Source organism: Salmo salar, chromosome 12 (genome assembly GCF_965601325.2).
Source record: "Salmo salar chromosome 12, fSalSal1, whole genome shotgun sequence".
NCBI lineage: Eukaryota > Metazoa > Chordata > Actinopteri > Salmoniformes > Salmonidae > Salmo > Salmo salar.
The window spans coordinates 53,683,487-53,702,882 of record NC_138302.1 but is presented as its reverse complement, the minus strand read 5'-3'; the positions used below and the strand labels follow the sequence as shown (position 1 = coordinate 53,702,882).

Below are 19,396 nucleotides of genomic sequence, written 5' to 3'. Positions count from 1 at the left end.
CACTACGCTGACAGACACAGCAAACCTTCTTGCCACAGCTCACATTGATGTGCCATTCTGGATGAGCTGCACTACCTGAGCCACTTGTGTGGGTTGTAGACTCCGTCTCATGCTACCACTAGAGTGAAAGCACCGCCAGCATTCAAAAGTGACCAAAACATCAGCCAGGAAGTATAGGAACTGAGAAGTGGTCTGTGGTCCCCACCTGCAGAACCACTCCTTTATTGGGGGTGTCTTGCTAATTGCCTATAATTTCCACCTGTTGTCTATTCCATTTGCACAACAGCATGTGAAATGTATTGTCAAACAGTGTTGCTTCCTAAGTGGACAGTTTGATTTCACAGAAGTGTGATTGACTTGGAGTTACATTGTGTTAAGTGTTCCCTTTATTTTTTTGAGCAGTGTTTAAAGCTCTTGTAGCGATCCTCACTATATGAAGCATGTTACAATTCCCACACAAATGGAGGAGTCCTATTGGCGCGAAGCGCAAGTAAGGTTTTTGCGTTCTATGCCTCAGCGGGTTCCGTTCATAACACTATTCAAATCAGAGAGGATGGTCGCGGACTAAACTCAGTCTGCTAAGAGGATGGAAGTCTCTTTGTGCAAGTAATGGAATAAATGCAGTCAAAGCCAAGCCCATGTGATATGTTTTTATCTCACCAAATATATGACCCAGAGCATCCACCTATGGCATGATGAGAAGTGAGTGAGGTCAATAGTGCTTTTGTGGAGTTCATTGTAGTATTCATGTGACTAGGATTAAAAAAATTAAAAAAAAAATTGTTACCACTGATGCTGAGCTGACAGATACATATGTACAGAAACACACAAACTGCTTACACACTCCCCCACACACATCTCACGCTCTCCAACATTAGAATCTACATTTAGAGATCATTTACAGATAAAAAAAATGAGTAGATCTCATCCATTCATTTACAGGACCTCGAAAGGGGATACGGTATATCCCAAATTGCACCTTATTCCCTATATAGTGCACTACTTTTGATCAGAGACCTAAAGGTAATGCAGTAAATAGGAAATAGGGTGCCATTTGGGACGCATAGTACGGTACTGCCAAAGCATAATACAAGCAAGCAAATAGCGGTGAACCAGCCCTTCTTGACAGGAAAGAGGAGTCGCATCACATGATCCGACCAACTCCCAAGACTTTCCAGAAGCTTCCTGTGTCCCTCGCAATCAGGTTGTCACACCTTTGTTAATTAGGCACCAAATGGAAGAAAAACAGACTGAAACAGGGAGGAACTACCTGGAATTGCAAACTCATTTTCATCTTCCTTTGCAAAATGTTAAAAAAAAAAAAGTTTGCCGCCGCGTGCCTAATGAACACGACCCAGTACACAGTGTGATGGCACAGACAGAGGTCCTTTTACATGGAGACTAGGAGTGCATCCCAAATGGCACCCAATTCCCTATATAGTGCCCAACATTTGATCAGGGCCCATAAAAAGTATTGCACTATGTAGGGCTCTGGTCAAAAGTAGTGCACTAAGGAATAGGGTGTCACTCAGGACACAATCTAACATACACAATGACTCTTCTGCTTACGGTAAAGCAAACCTGATTAAACTAATCAACAGATGGTCCATTTGATGAAGTCAGAGACTGACACAAATACAGCAATATGAATGAGTCCTTTTCTCCCTGACGTCACAGGACAGTGTTATGTGTGCAACAAGGGTTTTTGTATTTTCTCTGCTGTGATTGGTGATCCCGAGCAAGCACTTCCTGGGGGGGGGGGGGGGGGGGGGTCACTGGCGCTTGGCCTTGTAGGGTCGCGAGCGTTTCCTGCGGTCTGGTTTCCTCTGTTTGTGTAGACGGCCGATGCTCACTCCCTGACGACGACGCACAGAGATATTCTGCTCCACCAGACTAGCCAACATGCCTGGAGACAGAAGGAGAGCGAGAACTTGTACAATTGGTTCCTGTAAAATTGCCTATGATCTAGTAAAATGTTAGATCACATTTTCCACAGGAAATCACATAAAAACACTTGTCAGAGGGGAAGATGTGGAGAGAGTAGTCCACATAATGGTACACTCTCAGGCAGTGTGGGTCCCTGACTGCACAGTAGGGAGGTTCAATATAAAACAGGGATTAGCTAATAAACAGAGAGAATAAGACTGGATGTGTGCATGCATGAAATTCCACCTTTAGTTCTACCAAGGGAAAGAGTTGAGAGGTGACCTTACCTTCTTGGGCCAGCATGGATATGAAGGTACAGATGAACTCGTCATAATTATGGGTCCTTCTCTGGTCATCGATCTGGTCAAAACACAGTTCAACATTTTCATTAACACCCACACAGCTTTGGATTTTTGTGACCAAACTCATTAATCCCACTACTTAGGAACTTGATTAGAATTTATTATAAACCTTGTATTTCTTCCTCTTCTCCACCTCCTCCTTCAAAAACACTTCATAGTTGGCAATGTCCGCCTCCACACATTTGAGCAGAGCAAGCAGCTCCTGCAGGAAAACAAGAGTTAGAGAAGAAATCAACTGGCTGACATTTGGTTATAAACAAACTGTTATATACACAGCAAGTCAACTTGTAGCTCGAATTAGCTACTAGACACAATACTGTGAAAGACGATGAATTTGAAAACAAAAAGACATTCAAAATGAGAGTGGAAAACAAGACAAGAGCTCGAAATAAAAAAGTGAAAAAGGATTGAGGAGCCATAGAATACAGAAATCTCCAGATGTTTCTAGCAAGAAGAAAGAAAAAAAAGACTTACTTTAGGAGAGTATTTCTCCCCTGAGGGCTTGTTGCTTCCAACGGTTTCCGTGGAGATGATCTTTTCCTTTCTGGGTTTGACGTCTTTGCTCTCCTCTTTTACCTCCACCGATGGTCCCTCCTTACCATCCTCCTTCACACCTTCCCCCCCTCCTGCTGGGTTGCTCCCTTGCTCTTTGTCTTTTACCTTCTCTGGAGTGCCTGCCTTCTCTCGCTTGGACCCCTCAGGTGGCGTATCAGCTGCACAGGCACAGAAACAACATCTATTGAGCAATAAACCCAAAAATATGAATCATTGCACACTGTATAAAAAACGGTTTTGGAACCAAAAAAAAAAGGGGGAAAAAAAAGAGGGGTTCTTAGACAAGTTCAGGAAGTTCCTCCCCGTTTGTCCATTTTCTTTCGTTTAGTTTGTAGTGAATATGTACCAGCTATCAACTCGCCATCAGATTCAGTGGTGTCACCTTCCATACATTTCTGTCTGGCTAATAGGAATGTGCATCTATCCCTTTCGAGACGATTTGATGGACCCCGGGTACCCACATTTCCCACGTCGAATAATGTGAAGCCACAGGGTTCTTCTCACATGCTCTATATCCTTATGTGGGAGCATTGCGAACCGAACCGTAGGTCGGGATTTTATACCTGGTTACATTGAACAACACCGCAGCTTTTCAGCATATTTTGTTATTTCTACAGTTGAAGTCGGAAGTTTACAAACACCTTAGCCAAATACATTTAAACTCAGTATTTCACAATTCCTGACATTTATTTCTAGTAAAAATTCCCTGTCTTAGGTCAGTTAGGATCACCACTTCATTTTAAGAATATGAAATGTCTGAATAATAGTAGAGAGAATGAATTATTTCAGCTTTTAATTCTTTCATCACATTCCCAGTGGGTCAGAAGTTTACATATACTAATTGAGTGTTTGTTAGCATTGCCTTTACATTGTTTAACTTGGGTCAAACGTTTCCGGTAGCCTTCCACAAGCTTCCCACAATAATTTTGATCCATTCCTCCTGACAGAGCTGGTGTAACTGAGTCAGGTTTGAAGGCCTCCTTGCTCGCACACGATTTTTCAGTTCTTCACACAATTTGTCTATAGGATTGAGGTCAGGGCTTTGAATGGCCACTCCAATACCTTGACTTTGTCGTCATTGTAAGCCATTTTGCCCCAACTTTGGATGTATGCTTGAGGTCATTGGCCATTTCGAAGACCCATTTGCGACCAAGCTTTAACTTCCCGACTGATGTCTTGAGATGTTGCTTCAATATATCCACATCATTTTCCTGCCTCATGATGCCATCTATTTTGTGAAGTGCACTAGTCCCTCCTGCAGAAAAGCCCCCCCACAACTTGATGCTGCCACCCCCGTGCTTCATGGTTGGGATGGTGTTCTTCGGCTTACAAGACCCCCCCTTTTTACTCCAAACAAAACAATGGTCATTACGGCCAAACCGTTCTATTTCATCAGACCAGAGGACATTTCTAAAAAGTACAATCTTTGTCCCCATGTGAAGTTGCAAACCGTAGTCTGGCTTTATTATGGAGGTTTTGTAGTTGTGGCTTCTTCCTTGCTGAGCGGCCTTTCAGGTTATGTCGATATAGGACTCGTTTTACTGTGAATATAGATACTTTTATACCCGTTTCCTCCAGCATCTTCACAAGGTCCTTGGCTGCTGTTCTGGGATTGATTTACACTTTTCGCACCAAAGTACATTCATCTCTAGGAGACAGAACGAGTCTCCTTCCTGAGCAGTATGACGGTGCTTGGTCCCATGGTGTTTATACTTGCGTACTATTGTTTGTACAGATGAACGTGGTACCTTCAGGCGTTTAGAAATTGCGCCCAAGGATAAACCAGGCTTGTGGAGGTCTACAATATTTTTGGCTGATTTATTTGATTTTCCCATGATGTCAAGCAAAGAGGCACTGAGTTTGAAAGTAGGCCTTGAAATACATCCACAGGTACACCTCCAATTGACTCAAATGATGTCAATTAGCCTATCAGGAGTTTCTAAAGCCATATAATTTTCTAGAATTTTCCAAGCTGTTTAAAGGCACAGTCAACTTAGTGTATGTAAACTTCTGACCCACTGGAATTGTGATACAGTGAATTAAAAAAGTGTTGGAAAAATGATGTGTCATGCACAAAGTAGCTGTCCTAACCGACTTGCCAAAACTATAGTTTGTTAACAAGAAATGTGTGGAGTGGTTGAAAAACTAGTTTTAATGACTCCAACCTAAGTGTATGTAAACTTCCGACTTCAACTGTGCATGGGCTCCGATAGGATTCATGAACGAGACGTTTTAGTGCGATTCGGTTTGATTTGAGAGCGAATCGATGGGATTCGGTTTGATACGATTCGATGGACTAACATTTGTTGCATAAACACATTCATTTTCCATTCTAAATTCAAATCTGCTGCTGATAGAGCTCATGAGTTGGGCCTCTCTGAGCTGGATCTGTCTGAGAGGGCTGTGTGTGTGCGCGCGTGTAAATCACATATGTCTATGGTGTAGGTACTATGTAGGCACCTGAGCTATAAGGGAGACTAGGTACCACCCCACTACCAGATGGGGGAGGACGACGACAATGTAGCCAGTTTTGTGTCGCCCCACTTTGATTCTGAAATCACCACCCACTAATTAACTTGTCATTTTTGCAGATTAAGTGTTTGAGCTAGTAATGCATCAATATTTATTGTTCCCAAATTAGCCATTACATAGCCAATGAATATATAGCACACTTTAGATTTCACCCCCCCCCATTTTGACGGTTTTAACAGTGTGACCTCTTCTCCTCTGCTTCCGCCATGCAGTGCGCAAGTGATTGCTGTCCTCACTATGAAAATTATCAACTTAACGCGGTATATCTAAAAATGACCATATACACTGAGTGTACAAAACATTAGGAACACATGCTCTTTCCATCCCTTATTGATGTCACTTGTTAAATCTACATCAAAAATCTGTGTAGATGAAGGGGAGGAGACAGGTTAAAGAAGGATTTTTAAGCCTTGAGACAATTGAGACATGGATTGTGTATGTATGCCACTCAGAGGGTGAATGGGCAAGACAAAATAAGTGCCTTTAAAAAAAAAAAAAAAACGGGGTATCGTAGCAGGTGCCGGGCACACTGGTTTGTGTCAAGAACTGCAACGCTGCTGGGATTTTCACGCTCAACAGTTTCCCGTGTGTATCAAGAATGGTCCACCACCCAAAGGACATCCAGCCAACTTGACACAACTGTGGGAAGCATTGGAGTCAACATGGGCCAGCATCCCTGTGGAATGCTTTTGACACCTTGAAGAGTCCATGCACCGATGAATTGAGGCTGTTCTGAGGGCAAAAGGGGGGGAGGGGGTTCAACTCAATATTAGGAAGGTGTTCCTAATGTTTTGTACACTCAGTGTATAGTGTTTAAAGCTAAACTACCAAAACTATTGCCGATGATGAACAATCAAAATAAAATCTATTGCCAGCAGGTACAGCCAATGAGAGTTGTCTCCTGTAGCTTACTTCTATTCTGGTAAAACACAATTTAACAGTGCATAGATAACTATAACCTAGCAAATTATATAGGTTGTTACTCAACTAATATCATGCAAGATCAGGAACAGATTGCCTACCTCACGTTGGTCAGCGCATGAAGCTGGGCACAGTGTGCGGTTTGACTAGGCTACCGATACGGCCTGGGGTTGTTCGGCATGCAAAATTAATTGTAGACCAATGACTGTAGACCAATGACTGTCAACACAGTTACATGCAGTTCAACACAAAGATGAGTTATTTTCAGAAGGTAAAAACAAGGTAATATGAGCAAAACATTTTAGTCAACCGGCGATTCGTAACGTTTGAATCGATTTTCTGACTGATGCATGCTACATTTGGATCGGTTTGTGGGCCAATGCACTCGTTTCATTTGAAATCGGGGGCCGGTGTGTATTGGTGAATCGTTACATCCCTACTAGTTAACGCATTGTTCAGCTCTTGCATCTCCAGAGCTGTGTCAGTCTGGTATTAGATTAGTATAATCCAGGTATTAATATGGCTTATGTAATTAGGTTTGAAGGTAAGCAGCTGCTCTTTGATAATTCATTTATGATGATAATCTTAAAATCCAAGTGCCCATGTTCGCTTCCCCACAGGTCCAGTCTCTTACTTTCCCTATCTTGCACACACACATCCTCACCGGGTGGCGGTACAGCATATATAACACCATCCTCCTGTAGGTGCAGCAGGGCAGTGCTGACTGAGGGCCCCAGCTCTCTAACAGCCCTGTTGTGCCTGGCGTCCAGCCTCAGCAGACCCTCATCCTCCCCGAACAGCACACGGGACAGGTGGGACGCCACAGGGCTGGAGGGTCGCGTGGCCGCCTGGGAGCGAGCCGGGGAGCGCAGTGGCGAGTTGAAAGCGCTGCCGATCTCCGAGGCGGTGTCGGTGCTCTCGTTGCTTGGCGTGGGCGAAGGCTGCGAGGTGGCGGTGATCACGATGCCCCCCGTGCGGCCCTCGGTGCGGACCGAGAGGGGCGTGGCCAGAGCGTCCTTCCTCTGGACTTCCTTCTTGAGTTTCTCGGCCAGGACGCTCAGCGCCAGCTTGGTCTCCACGCCACTGCCGCCTACACGGCCCGTACGGGAACGCAGGCCCGCCTTCCGCCTGAACCTAAACACACCAACATGAACATACGAACATTCAAGTCACAGAGGGGAACATTTTGGACTCAATGAAAAATGTGGTATAATGCTTTTTAGTCTGAATAACACCAGCACCTAAGTCCTTTACCACAGGAACTAGAATGGAAAGAGAGAGTGACCACAGGAACTAGAATGGAAAGAGAGAGTGACCACAGAACTAGAATGGAAAGAGAGAGTGACCACAGGAACTAGAATGGAAAGAGAGAGTGACCACAGGAACTAGAATGGAAAGAGAGAGTGACCACAGAACTAGAATAACTCTAGTTGTGTGGAGCTGACCTGGTGGGTGTGCCTGCTGCTGTGCCAGTTTCTTCCTCCTCATCGTCATCATCAGAGAAGGGGGGCTGGTTTGCGCCAGGCACCCGGGGACGACCTACCCCTGTCACCCCTGCCGCAAGGTCCTCTTCCTCCTGTCAATCACAGAACAACCAATCATCTACCTTGTCACGGCAAACATATAGTATTGGTCCTTGGGGCCGAATCCTAACTTGAGATGTTTGTACGCAAGTCAAGCCTGTCGTGAAAATCCATCATGCATTGATGCTAATGAGACTTGTGTGTGGAAATTTGAGTTGTGTCACATCGTAACCCATCCCCCTCCTCCTGACCTGCATGGGGGACTTGGCGTAGTTGTGGTTGTCCAGGAAGGCGGGCAGGCGCGGGACGATTAGGGTGGGGCTGTTGACAGGCTGCGTGGTTGGTTTCCCCATGGCCTTCCCCTTGCCTGAGGGGCTCGGTGTCGACTGGGCTGCTGCCTCGTCCACAGAACAGGGGGAGAGACAGTCATGAACATCAGTGGAACTGTTGCAGCTCATCATACCCTGAGACAGGATGAACCCTGAATGGCATCACATTCCCTTCATGGTGCACTACTTTTGACCAGCGCCCATATGGCTATGGTCAAAAATAGTGCACTACATAGGGAAGAGGGTGCCATTTGGGAGACAACGACAGACTCACAGAAACCCTTTCTCATGTCTATAAAAACAATCTACATTGGGGTGGTTGGAGCTGAATGTAATACCTGTGGGAGGAGTCTGCTCGGCCCCCTGTGATGTAACAGGTTGAGGCTCTGCCTCTTCTTTTTTGATAGCAGGGGGCGTGTCCTCTGAGGGGGAGGAATCCTGTTGCTTTCTGTCCTGGACGAGCTCTGGCTGGGTGACCCGGATCAGCTGGAGAACAGGTGACATTCATGTCAAGTCAATCGGACACACGTGGTCTATTGGTCTGGGTGCGTTCGTTTTAGCTTGCCAGGGGCACTGGCTGGGTAGAGTTGGCACATTTTAGACCATTCTATTGATCCTAAAGTCAAATCTCTGCTTAACCAGGACAAAGGGCAAGCTAAAAGAAACACTCGATCAGATACACACACACACACTTTCTCACTGGGCTGTATCAATTGGCTCCTCTGTGTGGGTTTCCTGACCTGCTGTAATCCCTCCAGAACCATCTGTCTGTTCCTCTTGAGGATCTCTAGTTTGGACTCATACTTCACCCTGCGGTCAGGAACCACCGCCATCAGGTTGAAGCGGATATCATGGTATGGCTCTCTGAGAGGTGAGAGAAAGTGTGTGAGTGTGTGTGCGTGCGTAACATCTCATTCAGTGTTACTGAGGCAGGAGATAGGCCTCAGGCTCACCCAGCTGTGGCCAAGCCAATCCTCTCCATGATGACCCGTCGCGCCTTATCCGTCCACTCCTCCTCTTCTCCCCATGGCCCTGAGAGAGAAAGAAAGAGAGAAAGAGAGAGAAGCGGAGGAAGAAATGTTTAGAATTGACTCCCCCCCCCGCTGCTTTCATCTCGAGCCCATGTGGTCACCCTATGGGCCCTGGCCAAGAGTAGTGGACTACATAGGGAATAGAGCACCATTTGAAAATGAGCCACTGTAGTCTCGCAGTATTTCGTCAAGGGTTGTATTGCCACACAGTAGATTAGAGAAGTCATAGTCATGTGCTTTACATGACATTACAGCGCAATGAAGACACTAGGCCAGGGGTTCTTAAAATGTATCAGCGCGAGACCCAAATGAGAAATTCTGTGGTTTCCTGGGACCCAAGCTTACGAAAACATGGACCTATGCGTAACAAACCGGTACATTTAAATTGCCCTTATGCCTAAAACAAGACAAAAACAAATAATTCAATGAAATACCCATATAGAATTGAAGTCAGAAGTTTACATATACTTAGGTTGGAGTCATTAAAACTCGTTTCTCAACCACTCCACAGATTTCTTGTTAACAAACTATAGTTTTGGCAAGTCGGTTAGGACATCTACTTTGTGCATGACACATCATTTTAACAACACTTAATTCACTGTATCACAATTCCAGTGGGTCAGAAGTTTACATTCACTAAGTTGACTGTGCCTTTAAACAGCTTAGAAAAATGTCATGGCTTTAGAAGCTTCTGACAGGCTAATTGACATCATTTGAGTCAATTGGAGGTGTACCTGTAGATGTAATTCAAGGCCTACCTTCAAACTCGACTTCAACTGTAAATAGTCATTCATGTTTATTTTCCCCCCTTTAAAAACACTCCTACATATGTGTCTAGGCTGGAACTGTTGCTGTTAAAATACAACAAAAAATATTCTGAACTGGAATGAACTGATTGATCACATCACACAGATGTAGACCAGAAAACAAACATACAAACAGAGGTGTGTGGCTGGTTGTAGTTTTCAACAAGCAGGTCTATTCTGGGCTCCGTTTTTGACAGTGCAACTCACAAGTCATACTCAGCATTGAGTCCGTTTCTGTACTTGTTTTTTTAAGGACGCCAGATTTGAGAACCCTGACTCACATAGGTATGTGGTGCCAAACTGGATCAAGACATCTTCTGCCTGACTGAGAAAGCAGTAGACCGATTCCTGCTGTAGATGAGCAACCCAGAACTGTGCGTGTTTGCCTCAAAAAGCATCTTGCTTTAAATCAGTTAATTCCAGAATCAAAATGATTACTTGTATTTTAACAGAACAGTTTCAACTTAACTTGCTTTCAACAATAATTTCTACAGTAAGATGTACAGTAGTCCTGATAATTTTTCATCTTCATCTGTACTGCTACTTAGGGTTGCAGTAGCTAGCAAGTTTGCTTTGGCTAACGTTAGCTAGCTAGCTATTAGCTGTGTCCAAGGGGATTGTTTGAAAGAGAAACTGACATTGACTACTATGAAAGATAGTACTCCCTAATTTCTGCTTGTTATAAAATGACAATGCCTTGCTAGCTGACTTACTTTTCCCACTGTCGAAGCACTGTTTCCTGAAGCATTCTGCCCCATTCTGAAATAACTCCCTGGGCTCCTCGTTATTTCTCAAAGTTTGTATGAAACCAAGAGAGAGAAACTCATCACTGTATTTGCATTTCATGACAATTGCGCTCAGTCAAAACTTGTGGATAGCTTGAGTCCATTTGATGACAGCGGTGAGTGATGGCGAGTGGGAATGACAAGTCAGTGGCTGACAGCGCATCATCTACTGCTGAATGACAGCAGCGTGATCTTCAATAAAACTGCAGAAAAAAGATTGGGTGAACTGCAAAGCACACGGGCATCTCCCTCCCACTCACACAGCTGCCAAACTGAGCAGAGAGCACAGTTGCACTTAACCAAATCAATTCCAGTAATTTAATAAAATAATTATACATTTACTCAGGACAAATCGTGAGCCGCAATTAACAGGTCCGCAACCCACTTTAGGTCGTGACCCATACTTTAAGGCTGCGCTAGGCTGTCTCAACGTGAGTGAGCAGTACTACGCTGCTTCCCTTAGTCCATCACAGTGTGCAGTCTCACCATGGTCAATGGGGTATGCCTTGAGGCCGTCTAACTCAAACAGTCGGTCTTTGATGGGCACGTAGCTGACAAAGTGGAACGCTTCCATGGTCCTCACGGCACTAATCCCATTCTGCTTCTCCGGCAGGTGCCTGGGCTCCGGTCTCCATGGAAACAAGAGAAGGAAGAATCAATCATGGGTGGCAGTCACATTTGTACAAATCAGGGTTGTATTCATTAGTGCACAACGTAGAAAATGTTTTTGCAACAGCAAATGAAAACAACTGTTTCTAATTGGAGAATTTCAGGTAGGTACCTCTGTTTCAGCCTGTTTTTTATGTGCCTACTGAATAAAACCTAGTTGTAGGAAGGGGCATACTCAATAGGGAGGTACAAACGCAGCAGCACCTCCTACCTGGCATGGCTGTTGTGTGCTTTGGCCAGCTCTGGGGCATTTCCAATGGCGTAGCCTTTACTCTGAAAGAACACAAAAGAATGCAATGTAAAATTTGATTATAATCATAACACCACAGCAGAAATTGGAGAGGTAGGAGTGCGTGTGTGTCCTCACCTCTGGACCGAAGCCTTTAGTGAAGGTCTTCATGCGACTGAGGGTAGTGCCCAACTCAACCCCACTACAGTTCAGGAGCACGCTCAGAAGTGCATGGGTGGCGCAGGAGTTGGGGATCAGCTGGGCACAGAAAAAATATATAACCGTGTAAAGGAAGTCAATGACAGAAAGAAGAGAAAAACAATGCCTTCCTCTGACACAGTAGGAAATGACGGAATGCACCACATTCTGACAACAATATAGCCTCCCTGCATGCAAATCACTATTACTGCAAACTGACTGGCCTGAATCTTATAGTCAAGGATTAAAACAGACTCACCTGGTGGGCAAAGAACATGTCATTAACAATGTCATCATCAATGACAGAGGTCTCATCCACCAAGGTGGAGACTTTCCTCCTAGACCTTCGCTCCTCAATCCACTTGAACAGGAAGATGAAGCCATAGACAGGACTGGGGGGGACGGGACAAGAGTCAAGGAAATCAGAAAGCTGTCCACATATATTTGGGTTTATACACTAGTAGGCCTAGGCTATATATACACACAGTGGGCTGTATATATAGTGAGGCTTTCAGAGAGTTTGACAGTGGCTTGATGACCATTGCTTTATACCTTGGACACTTGCTTTGTAGGTCGTATATCTCCTCCACCTGAACCCCCTTCACGCCTACATTACAAAACACACATGCAAAATACACAAAGGGATACTCAAACTATATGGTGCTCACACTTATCCAGTACAGGTTTACTTTATTAGCCAACCTGTCAAATCAACTCACCAAAATCCTCCACCAAGAGCGTGAATAGCCCTGCACAGGCCATAAGAAAACACGTTAATTGAAAATGTAACAATGGCATCGATCATACAAACAGAAACATTGTAGGTAATTCCTCCTGCTGGTGCAACTAATGAACAATGTAACGTTATAGTACTAACTAGTGTGGAATTGATATATTATAAGCTACAGTAGCTAGCTAACTTATAGCCCTGCGTATAAATCTATATAACGTAATTTGCTATTACATGTATTGTGTTCACTGGCAGTAAAACATTGAGACGATCAAACATTCTGATTGCAGATTAGATTATATCTAACAAAGAATTGTTCGCTAACGTTAGCAGCTAACGCATTAGCTTCTTACCCGGGTCACTCTCGAGTTCCAGCCACCCTTTATTCATTTTTGTATGCAATTACAGTCCATCGACATTTGGCTAAGTACTGAGCCAGTCCATATTCCCATAACCACTACAAAAGTTTTACATAATTAGCTAACGGAACGAAGACATTCATTTATAACACAAAAGAACGACAGATTGGACGCTTTAATTGCACGTAATTTATGTGCGACTTCGATATGGTCGAATTCAAGACTACTATTCTTCTTCGATTAGGTTTAACGGGCGGTTGGCATCCAATAAAATGTTGCATTACCGCCACCTACTAGACTGGAGTATAACTCCCTTATACTTTGCATATAAAAAAAAAAAAGTTTTCCCCCCCCCAAAAAACAAAAAATACAACAAATACCCTACCATCTAACAGTACACTCCTCCCAAAAATTATAATAAATACCATACTCCACTATTTAAATATATTTAGTCCTACTTAAGGCCAACAGTCTGAAAGGATGGGACGCCACCCCTTATCACACCCTGTAACTGATGTCAAATCACATTTTATTGGTCACATACACATGTTTAGCAGATGTTATTGCGGGTGTAGCGAAATGATTTCAGTAAGATTGGATTTTTGGATATCTAGCACAAATTCCTCTCTGCAGCTGCCACCACAACCTCTATTTTCTGCGACTTACGTTCCATCCTGCTGTACAGTTGATAACCATCACTATAAATGGAAAAAGAAAAAAATCCAATCTTACTGAAACATAGATCACTTGTTGGCCTATCCCTCTGTACTGGTACAGGTCTACTACTCACACCACTCCTCTCACGATCCCTCCCCCTTTATTTAACTAGGCAAGTCAGTTAAGAACAAATTCTTATTTACAATGACGGCCTACCAAAAGGCAAATGGTCTCCTGCCCTGGCTGGGATTAAAAATTAAAAATAAAATACAGGACAAAAAACACACACATCATGACGAGAAAACACAACACTACTTAAAGAGAGACCCAAGACAACATAGCATGGTAGCAATACAACATAGTAGCAGCACAAAATATGGTACAAACATTTTTTGGGCACAGACAACAGCACAAGAAGGTAGAAACAACAATACATCACACAAAGCAGCCACAACTGTCAGTAAGAATGTCCATGATTGAGTCTTTGAATGAAGGGATTGAGATAAAACTGTCCCGTTTGAGTGTTTCTTGAAGCTCGTTCCAGTTTCTAGCTGCAGCAAACTGAAAGAGGAGCGACCCAGGGATGTGTGTGCATTTGGGACCTTGAACAGAATATAACTGGCAGAAACGGGTGTTGTATGTGGAGGATGAGGGCTGCAGTTGATATCTCAGAAAGGGGGGGGGGGGGGGGGAGTGAGACTTGCGACAGCTATACAGAGATGACCAGTTTACAGAGGAGTATAGAGTGCAGTGATGTGTCCTATAAGGAGCATTGGTGTCAAATCTGTTGGCCGAATGGTAAAGAACATCTACCCGCTCGAGAGCACCCTTACCTGCCGATCTATAAATTATGTCTCCGTAATCTAGCATGGGTAGGATGGTCATCTGAATCAGGGTTAGTTTGGCACCTGGGGTGAAAGAGGAGCTATTACGATAGAGGAAACCAAGTCTAGATTTAACTTTAGCCTGCAGCTTTGACATGTGCTGAGAAAAGGACAGTGTACCGTCTAGCCATACTCCCAAGTACTTGTATGAGGTGAATACCTCAAGCTCTAAACCCTCAGAGGTAGTAATCACACCTGTGGGGAGAGGGGCATTCTTCTTACCAAACCACATGACCTTTGTTTTGGAGGTCAAGGGTAGAGAAAGCTTGTTGGACACTAATAAAGCTTTGTTGTAGAGCATTTAACACAAAATCCAGGGAGGGGCCAACTGAGTATAAGATCATATGTATATAAATGGATGAGAGAGCTTCTGCCTGAGCTATGTTGTTGATGTAAATTAAGAAGAGTGTAGGGCCTAGGATCGAGCCTTAGGGTACTCCCTTGGTGACAGGCAGTGGCTGAGACAGAAGATTTTCAGACTTTATACACTGCACTCTTTGAGAGTGGTAGTTAGCAAACCAGGCCAAAGATCCCTCAGACACCAATACTCCTTAGCTGGCTCACAAGATTGAAATGGTTTACCAGATCAAAAGCTTTGGCCAAGTTAATAAAAATAGCAGAACAACATTGCTTAGAATAAAGGGCAATGGTGACATCATTGAGGACCTTTAAGGTTGCAGTGACACATCCATAACCTGAGTGGAGACCAGATTGCATACCCAAGAGAATATAGACATCAAGAAAGCCAGTCAGTTGATTATTAACAAGTTTTTCCAACACTTTTGATAAACAGGGCAAAATAGAAATAGGATCAGATTTATCTCCCCCTTTAAATAAAGTACAAACTGTGGCTGCCTTCCAAGAAATGGGAACCTCCCCAGAAAGACGAGACAGGTTAAAAAGGTTGGAGATAGGCTTGGCTATGATAGGGGCAGCAACCTTAAAGAAGAAAGAGTCTGACCTTTTTGGGTCAAGTTTAAGGAGCTCCTTTAGCACCTCAGACTCAGTGACTGCCTGCAGGGAGAAACTTTGTAGCGGGGCAGGGGAAAAATACAGAAAAGCATCAGGGATAGTCGCATTAGAAGGGATGGGAGATGAGGAAATGTTGGACTGGCAAGGAGGCATGGCTGAGTCAAATAGGAATCCTGACTTAATGAAGTGGTGATTAAAGAGCTCAGCCATGTGCCTCTTGTCAGTAACAACCACATCAAGGGTTTATTCTCCAGGTCTTTAACCGTTTTCCAGAACTTCTTGGGGTTAGACCCACAAAGAGAGAACTGCTCCTTAAAGTAACTAACTTTTGCCTTCCGGATAGCCTGAGTGCGCTTATTTTTCATTTGCCTGAACGAGAGCCAGTCAGCCTGAGTATGCGTGTGCCGAGCGTGTCGCCAAATGCAATTCTTGAGGTGGAGTAACTCTGCAAGATCACGGTCGAACCAGGAGCTGAACCTGTTTTTAATTCTCATTTTCTTTATGGGGGCGTGTTTGTTAACAACACCACTGAAAATATCAAAAAAGAAGGTCCAAGCATCTTCGACAGAGGGGATCAAGTTGATTCTATACCATTTTACAGAGGCCAGTTCATGAAGGAAGGCTTGCTCATTAAAGTTTTTTAGCAAACGTCTATGACAAATCAGGACAGGTCGTTTCACTGAGCAGGCATTACGAACACAGGCTGTAAAACAGTGATCACTAAGGTCATTACAGAAAACACCAGACTGATACCTATTTATTTGTGAGGATAACGTCGAGGAGAGTAGCCTTTTCTGAGTGTTTGGAGTCATACCTTGTGGGATTGGTAATAATCTGAGAAAGGTTTAGAGAGTCCCATTGCTTTAGGACTTGGTCAGGTGGTTTAAGCATGTCCCAGTTTAGGTCACCTAGCAGGACAAATTCAGACTTAGTGTAAGGGGCCAGGACCCATCTTACTCTACTTTCTTCACTGCCTCAGCATATGACAACTTCTGCACTACTCTAACCCTGGAAACCTCAACCTGCCTCTCTCGCACCCCTGGGCACCCCCACAATTAACACAAACCACCACTGTCCCCAATTCTACACATTCATTTGTCTCATGCCCTTCTGCACACTTCTCACACATAGGAACCTCCCTCCTACACACTACTGCCACATACGCTTGACACCTGTAACAACGTAATGTAGTCGGCATAAAAGCTCATACAGGAAAACTTATATATCCTAACATCACTTTGACGGGCAAAGACTCAACATCAAAACTCAAAAGAACAGACAATGACTCTTCTGTTTCTCCACTCACGTCACCCTGTCTGCGTCGCACCAAACGACGAGCATCACAACCCCCGGGAATCTTCCCCTTCAGTTGTTCAGCTTTCACATTTACCGCAACCCCAGTAATCACTTCTTTCAATGGCGCCCTTTTCTTGAGAACAAAACAATTCACATATCTTGGCCCCATTTGTTTAACACGGGGCGCCTGCTCTCTCTGACCAGCAGAAACACATACAATTAACACAATACCACTTCTGGTTACACTCACCGATTCCACAACTCTGAAACAGCACAGCACCCACCATGAAACGTCAAACGGATCAGCCAAAAGTCAAAAGTCCACTTTTTCCAAAAACTTCACTCCTACGATCACAGACTCATCTTTATCCTGACCCTCGGTGCAAGACCCGGGCTCCAAGAACTTCACCACACCTACCACCTCCGATACATCGCCCTCATTCACTTATATTTCTCCTCCTTGTCTTCAACTCCCTCTGCTTACACTTTCTACCATTCTTCTCTACCTCTACACCTCTCTACCTCTACACCTCTCTACCTCTACACCTCTCTACCTCTACACCTCTACACCTCTACACCTCTACACCTCTACACCTCTACACCTCTACACCTCTACACCTCTACACCTCTACACCTCTACACCTCCTCCGTATTCCAAGTATAACGCTCCTTATGAGAATACTGCACTTCTGCATTACACATTGTTCTTGCCTTGTCAAGGGACGCCATTTAACCGGCTGACAATCTTCTTACAATCAACACGAACCCCTCAGGATGTAGCGTTCAACAGTGCATTCCACTTGTCACCGCACAGCTCCGTATCAACCTCAAGACTACACCAGCAGATGGTGCCATAACATACTTTGTCGTGATGTTCATTAATAGAACAATTACATGCTCTAATGTATATGCTATTAACTTAATGATTTAGTGTTGGCGAGTACAGCATAATCTAAAATCAAATATGATTTTTTTACCTTTCCCGATAGCAGTTTTTGGCTTCTTTTAAACCGTTTGTCATTCGAGTGTGCCTTCGGGAACCGACTTCTAGCGAGTTGTTTTTCCATCTGTGCTGGGGAACCGTGTTACTGTTACCCTTGAAGAAACAGTGAGGGGGAAATAAAAAAAAATACAGTTTGTATAAAATAATGTATTAACCATAAGCATATCATCAATTCGATTTCCTAAGGGAATGCAAAATGTAAGTACATAGTTTGACAACTTTTCGATTCGAACTTCATTTTAGTTTCAGGTTAACCATGTTACATAAGGGGATTTCTTGATTAGCCATCCTCTGGACAATAGACGTTGGCTGAAAACAGCGAATGTATGGTAACATGACGCTAGCTCACTAACAACAACAAGCTAGCTAGCTGCTCAAACACGCACGGGCTAGCTAACGTTAGCAGGCTGTATTTGGTACGACTCGTTTGTTCATTTTTATGGAACTCGTTGAACGTCAGCTAGCTAACTGGTGTTAGCTAACTAATTGTGACAAATTAGCTAAGCTAGCTAGCGTAAAATACATTATCTTGGATTGTGATCTGTTTATAGCCAGACATGTAGCATGCTACGTTAGCAACAGCATCTCTTAGCAATATTTCATCTCAGATGTGCGTTTTAATAAGCCAACCTCTCAATATCCGGCTAGTTAGCGTGCTAATAACAGTAGCTATTATGTTGATTTTCGCGAGTTAATAATGACATATCTGACGATGGGCACAAGGTAGAAAACAACAAGTAACTTTAAGCCAGCTAGGTATTTGCTAATGATGCGCCCCTATTCTAGCTAGTTAGCTACCCGTTTATGGTTCCACGTGATGGCTACATACAGAAGCTAGAGTTGGTTGTTATCTCTTGCATTTAGCATTTTATGTAACACACTGCGCTATAATTGCTCAATTGTGTGTGTGTGTGTGTGTGTGTGTGGACAGAGAGGGATTGACAGTCAGAGGTTAATGTTGGCATCCATATTATATTGATTAGCAGGAATATTGCCATTGTTGTTTGGAAACAAAATCTCAGGCTCAGATATATTCCTTAACTGTCTTTTCCATGTTTAATGTAGTGCAATACCAAAAATGTGACATCTTGTTTTTTCTTCTCCGAAATTCAAGTAACACAAAAGTTTCACGCCAAGGTGCAACAACATCTTTATGTCCTATGATTTAACATTTGACACATTGAAATGTCAACAGAGTGTAAAAATATACAGGGGTTGATATTGATTTGCCCTTGGGAGTTTTGATATGCAGGTGAGAAGAGGTATATCATCAACATGCTGCTCAGTGTAGTGGTCATACAGTTAATATTTTTATCAGCATGAGTGTGTTAATATTTGATGCAGGACATGCATGTGGGTCGTTTCATGTCATTTCAGAAAGCCATGACACCCACCATCTCAGATTGTTCTGAAATCGTTTCTGTAGTTAGAATCAGATAAGATTAGCATTCCTGCAACATTATTTTGATCTCTGAGAAATTAAGCTAATTGATTGCACCCAAATTGACCATCTTAAATGAATAGGATTCATATATCTCTATATATTTTTTCTAACGGTGAATAAGACGAGGAATCCAAAGAAATGGTCAAACGCCACCCACAGACCCCCCCACGACAATCCCAACCCAA

The 19,396-nt window shown here is 43.6% G+C and overlaps 2 protein-coding genes across 4 annotated transcripts in view; one reads left to right on the top strand and one right to left on the bottom strand.

Moving 5' to 3' along the window:
• Positions 1 to 636: 636 nt before the first annotated feature.
• On the bottom strand, positions 637 to 17,987 carry bap1 (BRCA1 associated deubiquitinase 1). 3 transcript variants are annotated; one of them, XM_082959062.1, is made up of 17 exons: positions 17,742 to 17,987; positions 12,586 to 12,615; positions 12,419 to 12,473; positions 12,126 to 12,258; positions 11,807 to 11,926; positions 11,651 to 11,712; positions 11,257 to 11,399; positions 9,102 to 9,180; positions 8,889 to 9,012; positions 8,488 to 8,634; positions 8,071 to 8,223; positions 7,742 to 7,872; positions 6,961 to 7,430; positions 2,763 to 3,001; positions 2,398 to 2,490; positions 2,214 to 2,286; positions 637 to 1,906 (listed from the first exon to the last, which is right to left on the bottom strand). In XM_082959062.1, the coding sequence occupies exons 4-17, from the start codon at positions 12,141 to 12,143 to the stop codon at positions 1,773 to 1,775; spliced, it is 1,986 nt and encodes a 661-aa protein (XP_082815188.1). In that variant the 5' UTR covers positions 12,144 to 12,258; positions 12,419 to 12,473; positions 12,586 to 12,615; positions 17,742 to 17,987; the 3' UTR covers positions 637 to 1,772. The 3 variants fall into 3 exon arrangements, with proteins under 3 accessions (XP_082815188.1, XP_082815187.1, XP_013987478.2); XM_082959061.1 differs by lacking the exon at positions 17,742 to 17,987 and adding an exon at positions 12,950 to 13,240; XM_014132003.3 differs by lacking the exon at positions 17,742 to 17,987 and adding an exon at positions 12,950 to 13,238 and having other exon boundaries at positions 8,071 to 8,213; positions 8,487 to 8,634.
• rad54l2 (RAD54 like 2) overlaps positions 17,832 to 19,396 on the top strand; it is a 38,686-nt gene continuing 37,121 nt past the window's right edge. Inside the window, exon 1 of the mRNA XM_014132005.3 lies at positions 17,832 to 17,965. The gene's annotated coding sequence lies outside the window, so the exon portion shown is untranslated. The remainder of the gene's footprint in view (positions 17,966 to 19,396) is intronic.

Coding starts and splice junctions, on each gene's coding strand:
- bap1 (XM_082959061.1), bottom strand. CDS start 12,986: ATGAATAAAGGGTGGCTGGAACTCGAGAGTGACCCGG. Junction 8,224..8,487: donor CCGAGCAGACTCCTCCCACA/GGTATTACATTC, acceptor CCCTGTTCTGTG/GACGAGGCAGCAGCCCAGTC. Junction 2,491..2,762: donor GGGAGAAATACTCTCCTAAA/GTAAGTCTTTTT, acceptor GTTTTCCTGCAG/GAGCTGCTTGCTCTGCTCAA.